The 15,039-nt window shown below is 37.2% G+C and overlaps 1 protein-coding gene across 6 annotated transcripts in view; it reads right to left on the minus strand.

Annotated features, from left to right (window-relative positions):
- The window catches only part of msi2b (musashi RNA-binding protein 2b), a 306,045-nt gene extending 291,427 nt beyond the window's left edge, over positions 1–14,618 (minus strand). For 3 of the 6 annotated variants that reach the window (XM_028031480.1, XM_028031477.1, XM_028031478.1), the window contains exons 1-4: positions 14,407–14,617; positions 14,036–14,076; positions 13,612–13,693; positions 12,995–13,079 (exon numbers count right to left, since the gene is read on the minus strand). In XM_028031480.1, the coding sequence (XP_027887281.1) occupies positions 12,995–13,079; positions 13,612–13,693; positions 14,036–14,076; positions 14,407–14,468 (270 nt within the window). In that variant the 5' untranslated portion in view covers positions 14,469–14,617. Of the gene's footprint in view, positions 1–12,994; positions 13,080–13,611; positions 13,694–14,035; positions 14,077–14,406 lie in introns of all 6 variants that reach the window. The other 3 variants (XM_028031482.1, XM_028031481.1, XM_028031479.1) reach the window with 2 other exon arrangements.
- Positions 14,619–15,039: the final 421 nt, after the last annotated feature.

The following is a 15,039-nucleotide window of genomic DNA, read 5'->3' on the forward strand; positions in this document are numbered from 1 at the left end:
TATTAGGGCCACCGAAAAAAAAAAGAAAAAAAAAATTCTGAGATTAAAGTCAGAATTCTGACTTTCTGACTTTAATCTCAGAATTCTGACTTTCAGAGCTGAAGGTGTAAAGTTTCTTCAAACTAATGTAAAACAATAATCACAAATTTAAAAAAGTTGATTAAGGAAGTTACACTGGATAGGCTGATATTATCTTGTCATTCATATTTAATTCTGCATTCCTAAACTAAACAGATTAGATATACTTTTAGTCCTTTACACTATGTAAAGATCTAGCTCTGGATAAATCTGTATGTTTGCAAAAATGCAGAAAATCCCATAGGTTAAACAAAACATTAAAGCACCACAGTTAAGTTAATTGGCACTTAACTATATCAAATATTTCTAATGAAGTCAGCATGATGATCATTTATTGAGACAAACTGGTGGTTGCACAGTTTTCTTTGCTGTCCGCCATGTTTAATACAGCCATGTTTTAAATGTAAACCAGGAATAGGCTTTTGGTTTTTCACATTCCCCGCCATGTGATAAGACAACAAGAAGATTTTATGTGCAATTTAGTCCAATTTAACATAGCGTGCTTTCTGAACTTCCACAACCTAATTAAAGTTGTAGTTTGTTTTCTCAAAGAACAGATTGATTCAGGATTCTCCGCAGCTTTCACAGAGCCATGCTGCAGTCGAACAATTCTGCAAAACAAATGGCAAACAGCACTTAAATGTTGTAGTATATTAAATCACTTCCTAATTCGGTGTACAGTTTTAGTCACGAGTTCATTTGCAAACTGCTATGTAATGCCCCGTGCTAAAGGCTTTATCACTCAGTACATTAATCCCGACTATGTAACAGCATGGTATTTAAATTCACAGATGACCTACTACCTTACCTGGGCTCCTTATAAATGATCCAGGTATACAGATTTGCAGAAATACTGGTTTAATTAGGAGAAGTTAGGCTTGTCACTCATCAGGACAAAGCATGTAAAGAGAAATGACCATTACCAGTGACCTCATTACTTTACGCTGCTAATTATCTACAACGGAAGGAGCTCACAGAAACATTTCAGGCGCAGCATTTATTCCGTTGAGCAACGTACTTTGTGAAACCTCACAATCATTATTAATAATTACTGTGTGCGTCTTTAGACCAAAACATTCATGATACCAAATTATCTCATAGTCATGAAACCTTTTATTAATAACACCCCCCAAAACCAAAACAAAACAAAAGGGAGGAAAAGTGAGCAGACCAGCCACAGCAAGTGTTCTGCTGGTCATGGTCACACCAGAGACTCGCTTTTTATTTTAGGCAGGAATCACTGATTGAATATGACAGGAAGAAAATGAGAGTTTGAGGCCGGTGACGCCTCCAGATATTGCCAAATAACCGGGAGGATGCGTCAGATCAGCCTGTTTCTCCATCTTGTGCTTGTTATCTCATTAGCTTCATTTTCCTCATTAATTTCTGTGGTATGAAGGTATGTTGTGGGGGTGGCGGTGGTTGGGGGTTGGGGGGTCTCATCAACCTTGCACTTACAATGAAGAGCAGTGAACTGCCTCAAACCACAATGTCTGCCTAAATTGTCCTTGGCTGAATACAAATGACTTGAAGGATGAACATCTCCCTGTTTGTTTCATAGAACCCTTTTAACAAGGTACTATGGTTCCCCATGAATGAACTTGGCTATATATAAATGAGTAAGACATTTTTTGCATTTGTGAAAATTACTCCATTGGCACAGATGGATTTATTTAAGAAAACCATAATACGCCCTGCTGAGGAAAACAATTGAAACAAAAGACACCATCTGCACGGATCAATTAAGCCATTGACATTGACTGCATTTCAATCAGCTTGAAGGGAATCCATGATGTGCAATGTCACTGTCATCTTTTCTGCCAGTCTCACTTATTACCGTTATCGTTGTAAATCAGGTCAGAATGAGAAATGAATTCAATAACACCTGGGCACGGTAACCCCGCTTGTAATAAATTTCATTTAAAGATTTGTTTTAGCACTTAGCCCCAGGCATAACCAATTCAAACTCAATTATTTTTTTCTTGCACCCCGTTTGAGCAAAGACAACAGATTATGTTCTGAATACCAAAGTCCTATACCTGGTAATATATCTTACATTTTAGGTTTACGTTCAGACAAAATACACATATATTTATATCACGCCTTTGACAATCATGGAGACTAAACCGATTGTTTTTGAACTTGCTGAGATTATGTCTGTTCTCTACATGCACAAGCCAGCACTTAAACACAATGGATAATTAAGGTTAGTTTTCTGCTGAAAGATGAAGCAACTAAACGCACAGAAATCTAGTAAAATGATACTTCAATTATTTAAATCACACTTAGAGGAAGGAAATAAAAATTAGGCCATGAGAACACCCTATGAAATCTTTGCAGGCGATCTATTTTTCCAAGGCTGTACATTTATATAATGATATTTATATACAAAGTGGCTTCATCAGAGGCAGAGCTAGTACATGTATTCTGATTTGCACTGGATAATGTAAGCATCAAAACCGAAATGTTGTGTCAGTTTCACCTGATACTTCCTTCCTGGAGCTTTTTTTTTTGTTATGTAAGACACTTAGGTTTAGGAACAGCTAAGTGGACCTGCAGTGCATTTGTTTCAGTGGTATTACATGCACTTGAGTATACTTCCTAGTGTTCTTGCACTCATGTTTCTGCAGTACTATATATTTTTCCATTAAACATCTTGAACTTAATATTAATAAGGCATGATTAGCATATTTTCTGTACTTGCTGTTGTCTAAATCAGCATTTTTTTTCTTCTCATGATAGAGAAGCCGATTATTGAATGGTTTTCCATTATATTTATGCAAAACGTTTTAGTATATTGTGTACCGTATTTTCCACACTATAAGGCGCACCTAAAAACCTTAAATTTTCTCAAAAGCCTCCGGTGCGCCTTATATATGGACCAATATTGAGCCACAACAGGTCTCGCAACTACGGTAAGCAGCTGCCGACTTCATTTTCCCCCGTAGAAGAAGAAGCGCGCGGTGCACGCTGGGTTTTGTGTAAAGACCCCAAAATGGCTCCTATTAAGAGACACGCTTACGACGCAGAGTTTAAGCTCAAGGCGATCAGTCACACAGTTGAACACGGGAATAGAGCAGCAGCGAGAGAATTTAACATGAACGAATCAATGGTGCGGAAGTGGATATATATTGTGATTGCACTAACGTTTGATTTACCGTAACAGTATCAGACTGTTTTTTACGTGTTTATTGAATCGAGGAAAAGTTCCCCTCCACTATATGTTATACCTTGGTGTTGTTAAAAGATAAACTGTGTCACGAAAATACCACTTCACTTACTTTACCTCGGGAAAATAATAAAACAGCTGTTTATTCATTTTGGGAATGAACGGAGTTTTCAGAACGCTGGTTTGTAATCTATTAATAAAGTTTGACTGACTTTATCTGACTATTTAGTTGACATTCCCTTTAGCGCAGTTTAATCTAATGGATGCATAACGTAACCCCAGCCTCTACTGTAGAGTCTATTCTATGCGCCTATAATGTGGTGCGCCTTATAGTGCGGAAAATACAGTAACTTTAAATGTATACTGGTATACATTCTACAACAGATCTGTCAAAAATATTTCTAAGTGAAAAAGATATGCAAATCTCTAAGGTTAGCAGTTTATTTGAAGGTGAAAGAGGCGTGTATCAAAGAAGATAATCAGAAAAAAATGTTTCTGAAAAGTGAATAGAATATCTAAAGAATATCTTAAGAGTTTTGAAACTCATGAGTCCAGCAGATTGTGCCTAGACATGCACTGATCATTATGTAAGTGGTTTTGTCAAGTGCTGACCTGCACTACCAATTATCTTTGATTCTGAAATCTTTTTAAGAACTATATTTAGCAGCATTAAATGTATTTCAGCTATGAGTGGTCATTAGTTATTTATATTAGAAGAGGCGATGTCACGATCTGTCGGAGATAAGAGTGTTTTCTGTATAGCAGGAGTTTACTGTTATTTAAAAAAAAAGACAACATGACTACAGAGATTACTTTTTATGATGTCCTTAGCTTTCTATAATAGCAAAAGTGGTTACCATTAGTTACTAAACACTGAAAATGCCAATATTAAAAGTAGTGATGTCAATCAATTACAAATTCTAATCAAATTAATTGGGTTGTGTTTAATCACAATTAATCACTATGTCTAACTTCGTAAGCTTGAAATGTAACTATGCACACATTTAAATTAAATGTGCAATTAAAGTGCAAGCAGTTATTAGAATTTTTTGTAGGAGAAAGCAAGTAATGTAGTCTCCCAGTACTCAACAGAATCTAAGGAAAACTTACTCTCCTGCACATGCATAGAAGTAGTAGCAAACTTGTTCAGGGGACAAATCACAAATAAGATATATTTTATTTTATAGTACTTGGATGGCCCACTCCTTTCAAATGCTGCCCTGAGCAACTGCCCATATAAAAAATGTTTAAGAAAATGTTTTTATGTCTTAATTTTGCTATAAACATTAATTTAGAAATGTCCCTCTCCATTCCTTTCCTATGTACATTGTGCGAGGAGGCAGCAGTCGCTTGCCCTCATCCAGGTTTCATTAGTGTCGATCATGGCTTACGAATCAGAGGATCAAAAATATGAGTCTGAATGACTTGCAGCTGGAACAATTGTACTGTTCAGAAAAAAGTTTTCTTCTGGATGAAAATGCTTCAAACTCAAAATAAGTCCAAAGTTGCTCTTCCAGCATGTTTACTAAAGCCAAAAATCAACTTCGATCCCAGATCTTTGTGACAGCTCTCATTGTTTACAATTATTCTCACTATCTACTGTCTCCTTACAGCCCCGCTTACATCAGTGACCATGATGTTCACTACACAGAAACACTAGTTTTGTTCTCTTGCTTTTGGCACACAAAGCTGTATATCTGTATGAAATCCTCCACTGGATAATCTCATTATATCATCCATAATATTTTTCTTATGATAACTGCACAGTTGTTGAAAAGGAAATGCACTTAGTCGTTTACATTAGAGAGCTTTTGAGAACTTTATGACTTTGTCTTGTTTCAGTTTTAAAAACCTCATTGACCATTTGGGTCTTCCTTGTTCTGTAGCAGCTTCTGCGCTGAAGAGTGTTGTTTTCAGCATTACCTGATGTTCTTAGTTGTAGTATGTTAACTGATCAGAAAAAATGTGTTTATGTTTGAGTTTCTAACCAGTTGGCCATCAGCAACAGCATTTCTACTTCTGCCACAGGTTACAAACAGGGAGGTAAAAAGCTGCCAAAGGAACCTAGCATAACATCTAAGCCACTGCATACTTAACTGGTTGTCAATGTTCATGAACCTAAAATCAGGTGTTGTATAACAGTGCAAAGAGTAGGGATTACAGAGGAAAAAATACTACCAAATATCAGTTGGTTAAGTTTGAACATTTGCAATATAGTAACTTAATTTGAAGATGAACAAAGAAGAAAGCATCCATCTCTGGATGTACAAAGTGTGTCTTTTTTTCTTTTTACCAAAAAGGGTTCCTTAAAGTTTGCTAGTTGTCATTAGTAGTTAGGCCAGAAAACTGTACTTAAAATCCAAATAGTCGGCCTCTTTTGGCTCCTCTGATCAACAAGACATCAAGACATCTATTTTGACTTAATTTCAACAACCACTTTTTAACCATATTTACCCTTTCTATAAAAGGAAGATGACATTTCTATGTCAATTCAATGAAAATTTGCTTGGAGGTAACAGCAACAGAATATTTTGTTAACCCCATACTGCATTCCTCCACCTGAAAAGAATATCACAAGAAGAAATCAGCCTTGAAGTTAAGTGAACAATTTACCTTGACCTAAATGGAACAAAAGCATGGCAGGCTGGAAGATGAGACCATAGTATCAAACAGTTATTGAGAGGAATTACGTAGCTGAAGGAAGAAAGTGTACAAATGTAAACAAGAACATCAGCCATGTCTTCACCCACTGTTGTTCAATAATGCACAACAAAATGACAGTTTTTACCCAGGGCAAAATCTTTAACGCACACCTAGCAAATTACATGTTTTTGGTGAGAAAAATGTTCATCTCTTATATAGATTTGGGTATTATTATTACCAGCAGCTGTTATCAACAGCTGTCTATACAACGTATGAGGTCCTTTTTTTCCATTTATTCAATTACTCTAGCAATCTCATGGTAGCAGAACCTGTTATGTACAATTGACTGGCATCCACTAATGTGATGCCATTTTCAAAGAGCTCTGCAATTACAGTATGTGTGCCTTTTTGCAATGTGAGTGCCTCAGATAAATCTTAACTATCTAACCAGTCTGCACGGTTCAGTTCATACGGCGCACATTACTGACATGGTAATGATGTGCTGCTGTTGAGGCACCTTATGTAGCTGTAGCCGAAAGCAAAACGGAGCTTTCCAGTGAAGCACTTTAATATATTTGCTCCAACTCTATATGGTACATCAATGCAAGACTTTCCCGAATTAAGTTCTGATACAGCTTTGTTATATGAACTCTCAAAGAGCAAAAGTGAATTTCCTCGAGACATTATACAACCTGATATGTCAACATAAGAAATGAGAGCAGACCAAAAGGAATCCCCCACCAAACAGGCCATCTTTTATCTTCCGCGGCTCTGCGTTTTACTAGAGGGTCTCTAAGGGCTGCTTTTGCATGCAACTGTGGGAGATCAGGGCAGAGAACCAGCATATATCTTAAGTTCACATCATACAAAAGGATTTCATATATTAATGCAGCTCCTGGGTAAACTCTCTTCCTCTCTTAAGACATATCGAAGCTACTGTGATGATGTGGTGTTTAAGCTAAAAGGAAAAAGCCTTATCAAAGCTCACAGCTTCTTCCTAATAGGAGAGAGAGCAGGTCCACAGGTGTGCATATGCGATAGCAACAGAACAGACACAAAATTAAAATGTCATATCTGGGCTGTCGATCTGTACTGATTTTTTTGCTGTGGAATAACATCTTTTAAAAAGGAACAGTTTGTTATGATCCCAAAATTTGCAATGAGGGTTTAACCGATGTCATGCTCTGTGAGCAAATTGTCACCCTTCCACATTCTAAAAAACAAACAAACATCATAATGATTATGATCCTGACTAATATTTCAAAGTTACAACATCACTGCCTAGACAAACATCCAGCGATATGTACCTGACAAGCGACAGATCCTCCATGTGCTAATACTGCCATCTCCCTTAATTAACTGCAGAAGATGGAGCACCTGCTATACTTAAACACGAACAAGTCGGTTTAGCTCACTAATTTGACTTTATGTCTAAATCCTATCAAGCCGCTGCTCATCCATCCCTCCGCTCCAGATTTCCTCATCGGCTGTTTTTCTGCTTAGACCTGAAACATCAAGAATGTCAGGACAAACTGACTTGAGGTCAGTTACAGCTAAAGTTTCCAGGATTTAAAGAAAATTAGAAATCACAGTGCAAACCAATGTAGCTGAGCTTTGAAAGTTGGAATAATGTTAAGACAAGAAAAATCAAGAAAAAAACACTTAATTTCCATTTAGAAATATTTGTAGTATCGTCAGCCTGAGGTTAATCTTTTATACGCTCTCAATTATTAAAGCCGCTTTAAATAACACAAAATATATATAAACCACCCAGCAATCAATCGGTTCCCTTATACATTTTTCATCTGTTACTTGCGAAACTGAAAAAAATATATAACTGTGATCTCTCTGGTTCACAACACCCTGCCTTGAAACATCTTCTTGAACAGATGCTATGGGTTGCTTCTATCTGAATTGAACTAAACATCATGAAAAATGGTAAATATGTTCTGAATTACCAGCATGTGAGTTTCAAAACCCTCCGGCTGTGTATGCCCATATGTCTCATTCGCATTCATCCTTCCCTAAGTATTTTCATAACCGGACAAAATACAGAGGATGAACAATGAAAAAAAAAACAGGAGTGGAGAGGTAAAGGCCTGTAGTTTGTTTAAAGTAGCTTAAGTCTGTGACTCAAATCTGTAACTGGTGGAAATTTTGCTTAAATTAGGATTCCTATCATTTTGCGAAATCTTTTGGTTAGATTCGCTTTTAAGAAATATTATTTGAAACTGCTGGTCAGAATTGGTCAGAACATCCCTGCAGTTTAATTGTATCATTCAAGACACTTTAAAAAGCAAATGCAAATGAACCAATTTCACATGATTGGGATATTTTATTAAAAGGTCACACAGTTACTGTTCCTTAATTTCAGCTTCAGGAACAATTATTCTTCCTGGAGTCATTCCTGGCTTTATTTTATGCCTGATATATAAACTGATGCAATGAATTCTAGGAATGATTCTTTAGTTTTCTATGTTCGCCTTATTTTAGAGGATAGCTTACTTATTTCAATGTACATTAAAACATCCTCTCCAATCTGCCATAGATGTTTTTATTATTTTCTGAGCATTATTTTCTTAATAGTTTCTTTTCAGCTTTACACCATTTAAAGTTCACTTTCTAACAGAGGACTTCAAAATCATTTATATTTTCTTGTAGGACGTTGTTTTTGTTCAGTAAGATCATTTCTGTATGTTCTGCACAGAAATTATAGCAAACCACCACCAAACCACAAATCCATAATTTGAGTGACGTAAACTTCTGTTATGAGGAAATTGATAAAATTCAGCTAATTAAAATGTAAACTAAGTTAATTTAACCAGTAATCTAGATTTCACCTTTTTCTGATGGTGGTTTAGAAATGGCTGCAGCAGACTCTTGCACCACTAAAGATGTTTATTGCTGGTTCGACAGCATGCAATGCTAGGTCCTTTTTTGTTGTCTTTGATTGAGACACAAATAACCTTGATAACCTACTGGAGATAATAAATATCTCTTTGTGGAGGAGCAGCTGTGTGACTAACTGCTGAAGAAGCAACAAACCAACTGAGCAAACCAGGTGAAGATGCATGGATTGTGGCGGAGGCTTGGCAGCAAAAAAATATTATTTAGAGGTTAAAGTACACACACTGTATGCACAAAAGTAAACCAGCTGTGATTTTGTTTTCCAACTGTTTACATTAACAACTTTAAGTCGAGTTGAATGGACGGGCAGGGAGAGCAGCGACCATCCTTACATTCAAATTAGGTATCAGTGAGTCTGCTCAGAAGCCTATAACCAACCGGATGCCGTGACGCATGTCTGCGATAACACCTGAAGCGGTTATGGAAGCAATAGACCTTTTTCATAGGAACCGGAAACATTTCCAAGACAGGTGGAAAACACTTTGCTTGCTTGAGTCAGATACATAACTTGCATAACTGACAGTAAAAAGTGTAGTGGTGCTTTCTGAACTTCTCTTCTCGGTCCTGAAGTTTGCCCCATCATCAGTGTAAGTTGCTTATCTGTGTCTATCATTTTAAGCTCAACATTAGTCAGTAATTCTGTAATATTTTGTTAGTTAACATTTTTTTCCACAATCTATTTGTTCATAGAATCAAATGTTGTCATAGCAAAGTGCTGGCTGGATTACCATGAAGACTGAACACACCTTCTGGGCAAACATTGATGAGCAAGAAAGGCTGATTCATTAGGGAAGTCCTAAAGAAACAATTTTATTTCACTGCATATTTCTTATATATGTATAAAATAAAAATGTATTTGTAAAGTAACCAAAACTAAATACAATGGTACTAAATAAAGCTATATGTGAGAAAGTACTAAGTCTTACCTATTGACAGAATGTTAAAACTTTTAATGTTGGAAATAACAAAAAAGAAATTTCCAGTGTACTGCTGACATGACTAAACTTGCTCACAGTCATTCCAACTCCAGCCACTCACTTCTTTCAATGTTACCAGGGACAAAAAGGGGGCCTATAAGGATTTCTTTGAGCACTATAAAAGTGGGAGGCTTGTATCAAATCAGCATCTGCAAACACATCAAGAACTATCCATTTTTTGCTGGCCCGAATTTTTTTTTTTTAATTCTTCCTGCTACTGCTGTGCAACTTTATAAAAGATATGATAGATCCTAACGCAATGCCATCTTGATAGTGGAAACGTTAAAAGTACAAAACAGCCCAGCAGATAAAGCAAAGTGACAAATGGCAACAAGGACAACGCCAACAGCTTGTGCTTTTTTGCTGCACACGGATGAACAACTGCACTAGAAACTAGAAAAGAACAGTTTCAACATAAACCAATGCACATCAATGATAATGTCATCCATGACTACCAACACCTGCAAGTAACGAAACAATAATAAAAAAAGCATACTGATATAATTTGCGTATGATTTCAAGGTCACTTATTGCACCTATAATTATAGAACCATCTGTGAAATTTAAGTATTTCAGAATATTGTTGACCAACTTGCCATTTATAAAATAAAAAAGGCCAATTAATTAAATTATGATCATAAAGGCTATGCTTTCCAGAACCAGTCATTAACATGTGCCAACCAGGTGACAATTTATCAATCTTGGATTTGCCTCTCTTCCTTTGAGAGACAAATCCACTGGCTAGGTCTCTGTCTTTTTTTTTTTGCTTCCTTCTGAATAATAAAAGAAACAAAATACCTTCCATATGTCTACATAAATATGCGTTGATTTTGAAGGTGGGAAAAACTGGCAGAGTTAGGATAAATAAACGGGGAAACATCTCAGAGTATCAAGAAACCGGAAGGTGAGCTGGGAAGCAGAAATGTTTGGTTTGATAAGTAATGATGATCTGGTGTAAGACCTTAAAATGTCACAGTTTGGTTCTCAGGGTTAGGAACTGTCAGATATAAAACATATGACACAAGTCTGCCAACTATGACCTCAAGGCTAGAATAGGTGTGATATATACACGACAACTCATTAGTTGATGAAAACTAACTTGCATGCTTTTATAGTTAATGTAATGTATAATGATTCTACCAGTATCACAAATGGCAATTTAGATAACCAATAGTGCATTTTATCTTGATTAAACAAAAGGTCATCAGTAATGACATTATTTCCCTTTTAACAGCATAGTTTTTTTTTAAAAAAGGCTGAAAGAGCTTTTGTACCAGACCAAGAATAAAATCTTCAATCAATGACCATGACCTAAAAAAAACTGTGCTTTGAGAATAACGTATTAGCAGGTCATCGCTATAATCCGGTGAATATCTTAACGGACTAATTAAAACAACTGGAGGAATTTAACTGTTTCTTCCTGCCACTATTCACAGGGTGCCTTCAGGCAAGGCAACAGAGCAAGAATGCCTTCATTTATCAAGCATCAGCACAAGACTGGAGCTGCGCTGGCCAGCTCCCAGGTGTGAGTATATATTTTTCCTTTTTTAAATATATATACGCAGTCCTCCTCCCCCAATACCGACCTTTGCTGTAAGTATATATGCTGTCAAACTGTCACAAAGCTGTTCATTCAAAATGTCAAACATGAAGTTATCAAACTGCTCAGGATTCAAAGTATGTTTGAACCGCTTTCCCCCATTCCCATTTAAAACAGCCTCTTAACGTATCTGAATGTAGTCCCCTCTATGGACGCTGTTAGTGTTACTTATTGGTAATTTCACCTTGCCTTCACTCTACATAAAGGCACTGTATGGCTTTATCGCCCATTTTCCCATAACACTGTAATAGAACCGATAGGGCAGAGGACACAACAAATAAAATGTTTCTACGAAGGAAGGCTAAAATAAACCTTCACGTGAAGACTGGGGGAACTGATCTTTATTGAAGGAGGGGAAAAAAGCCTCAAACAAGGCAATTTTTTTTTGCTTTTGAGGTCAGATTTTATGCATAATTTTAAAAAAAGAATAGAAAAGCATGTTTTTTTATCTTTTTTTTTTTTTTCAATTTAAAAGTAGCACAAATACCAAACCCACAAAACCATTTAAAGAAGTGAAGCCTCGAAAAAAGAGCTATTTTGAATGCCATCCAAAAAGGTCAATGTCCCCAATAAAAAAAGGAGCAGCTAGACTACTACAAACCTTGTAGTTAAAAGAATTGCTAAAAATGCTGGGTTTACTGTCCACTGTACAGCAACCCTTTTAGAATGGAGAAAACAAAAGCATAAATTACCACTGAAAATATTCTCCACGTTTTCCCCAGGTGGAAAATATTTGTAGTTTTTTTTAATATAATAATAATAATAAATAATAATAACAATAATAATAATAATAAATCTGTCACACAAACACATTTCTGGAATGTGCATTTGCTATTACATACACTCTGCCTCCAAATCTGGATATTAAGAAGAAGAAATCCCTGACAAATTTAATTCCAGCTTAATCCCATCTAATCAATCACTGTAAAAACCTCTCTAAAATCTTTTATTATTTATCTGATGGCAAATTTCGAAAATCTAATACGCCTCACAAAATTTGAATGTATGTGAATCAATTTGCTTATTTAAGCAAGTCAGATGGCTGAACTCTTTTTCAAGCATAATAAATGTTTGCAACATAAACCATCTAACTCGTCGCTGCTCATTGATTGCCACCATGCTAATACATTTATCCGATGTAATTATATTTTATTAAATTCAATAGATAGTTTGAACAGCATGTTGGGTGTTTTAAAAAGATTAGTATGGATTGTAAATGCAAAAACATTGTGTAGGGGGACTATACATCAAGCTCATTCTTTTTAAGCACATGATCGGTGCATCAAAAATGATCAAACTGAACTCAGAGACAGCGCGCTCTTTTGTGCCCACAGCAGATACGTAGACGCTGCACATGTGGCAGCACAGAAAGAGGGGGGCGTGTCAGCCCCATCTTTCAACCACACAAGTAAAAGTGAATACATCCATGTTGTTTTTCCTGTAGCTTGTGCACATTTTAGCCAATGCACCTGACTTTGACTGAAACAGCCTGTTAACCTTAATAGGTGCTTGGCCAGGGAGCCCCAGGCAAAACGGAAAAAAAACGTCACAGTTGGCAAAACACATCAGAGACAGAACATGAATAAAACTCTTATGTAAGTGCAAAAAGCATAAACTCACCGTCTTTGAGTCTAATTCGTGGTGCTGTTGAGCTAAGACTTTATCTACACTGGCAGCATCTGTAAACGTAACAAACCCAAATCCTCTGCAAAACAGAAACACAGAGAAGTTTAGAATTTTTATACACAGAAAATTCACTCAAAAATAACATTTTAAATTGTTTTGCCCAAAATAAGTATTAGGAATTTTACATAAAGTTAAAACAAGGTGAAAGACAAAAATCATAACATTCATGTGACCTTATTACTGTTACAATTATTTTTTTTTGGTAAATATATCATAGCAGAAATTTAAAACAGGCGCGGGGATGAGAGGGGGGGGGGGGCAGCAGCGCTGAACATTATGTGGTGTGTTACACAGTGAGACGACGCTCCACCAACATTGTGGTGCAGTCACAAAGTCAATGTCAAATTGCAATCGGCCGCAGCTTTACAGCAGCGAGCATTTAAGCTTATCTGGCTTGCTGTGAAACCACACGCAGGCGCGCGCGCAGACAGGGACACTCGGTGACGCGCGCGCACGCACACACAAGCTGGATTAATACTAAACACGGTCAAAGTAAGCGATATCGTCATGTGCAGTGGGAAGGAAAAGTAGGGAAAAAGCCCTGTATTTACCTTGAACGTTTTGTCGTGGGGTCTCTCATCACCATACATTCTCTTATTTCTCCGAATTTACTAAAATAGTCTCTAAGGCTGTCTGTGAACAGAGAGAATATGTCGGGTTATTTGACAGAAAACATATGGGAACGCTGTTGTCACTGCATTTCAAATAAAAAAGGAAGGGAAGGGGGGGGGAAGAACACCCCGCGATGCGCATAGGGGTCGAATAGAGGACTTCAGATGGACGGAGATCAAAAATAACATCGTGCGCACACACACTACTGAGATATCCCATCCAGAACACTACTGCACAGACAGGGCACACATTCGCACATACACCGCCAGCAGCTAACGAGCACTCAGTCACAGCGACAAAAAAAAAAACAAAAGAACAACAAGAAATATTGGACACGGCGACAAAAGAGAATAACAGTCTCACCTGGTGAGGTTTGCCAGCTGAGGCCACCGATAAACATTTTACTGTAAGGGGAAAACACAACAGAAGTGAGTCCAGATGTCAGTTCGGCCATTTTGACGACTAACTACTTCTAAAAGCGACCTTAAAGGATAAAGGGAGACTATGAAAGCACATTCGCGCTTAGTAATTACTCTCTATCTACATAAAAGGGGGAGGCCACTCTCGCTACAAAGCTGTGGTGTTTAAAACTGCATCGGGGAACGGACCCGTGCACGGGTTTAAGTGCGTACTGCGCGAGGACGAATCCAGCACGGCAGCCGAAGTCCTCTCCAAGATGTTGTAACATGAAAAAAAAACGTACCTTAGGTTTAAATTTAGAAAAAGATTCTTACCCCGGGTCATGTTGTGAATCATTTAGGCTTCCGGACGTGGCTTGACTCCCGTCTCCTTCCATATCTATTCCAAACTATAGAGGCTGGGACTACAGTAACAGTGACAGACACACACAGATAGGGCAGGAGATATGCAAAGCCCCGCTATGAGAATATTACTGAGCCGGGAATGAAAGCGTCACACGTGGGATCAGCTCAGCCCCTGCTCCCTCCTCCCTCTCTCAGCACGCTCTACCTTGGCCCACAGGGGGCGGAGCTTGGCTCTGTCACCTAACCAATCCAATTGACGTCAATTCAGGCAATCTGCAAACCAATCCTCCGATTTGTCATTTAATTAAGCAATAAGCCACTAGAGGTACTACTGGCTTATTGCTCTTCTAAATCAGTGGACACAGTCTGTGGCAAATATATGTATTTTAATTGATATTGTTTACAAGTTACAATATACTAAAAAAGACAGAGGCATTCAGTAGTAATTTACATTTATATCTTATTCTTCTGCAATAAAGCTGTCTCATGGGAAGAATATATAATATATGACTTTTCATATTTTCTCCTTCATATTTAATTCATCTTGATTGTTATGTTTTTGAATATATTCACAGTTTAATTCAGCTGAAAGCTTCATGATGT

The sequence above is a fragment of the Xiphophorus couchianus genome, chromosome 11 (assembly GCF_001444195.1).
Source record: "Xiphophorus couchianus chromosome 11, X_couchianus-1.0, whole genome shotgun sequence".
Lineage (NCBI taxonomy): Eukaryota > Metazoa > Chordata > Actinopteri > Cyprinodontiformes > Poeciliidae > Xiphophorus > Xiphophorus couchianus.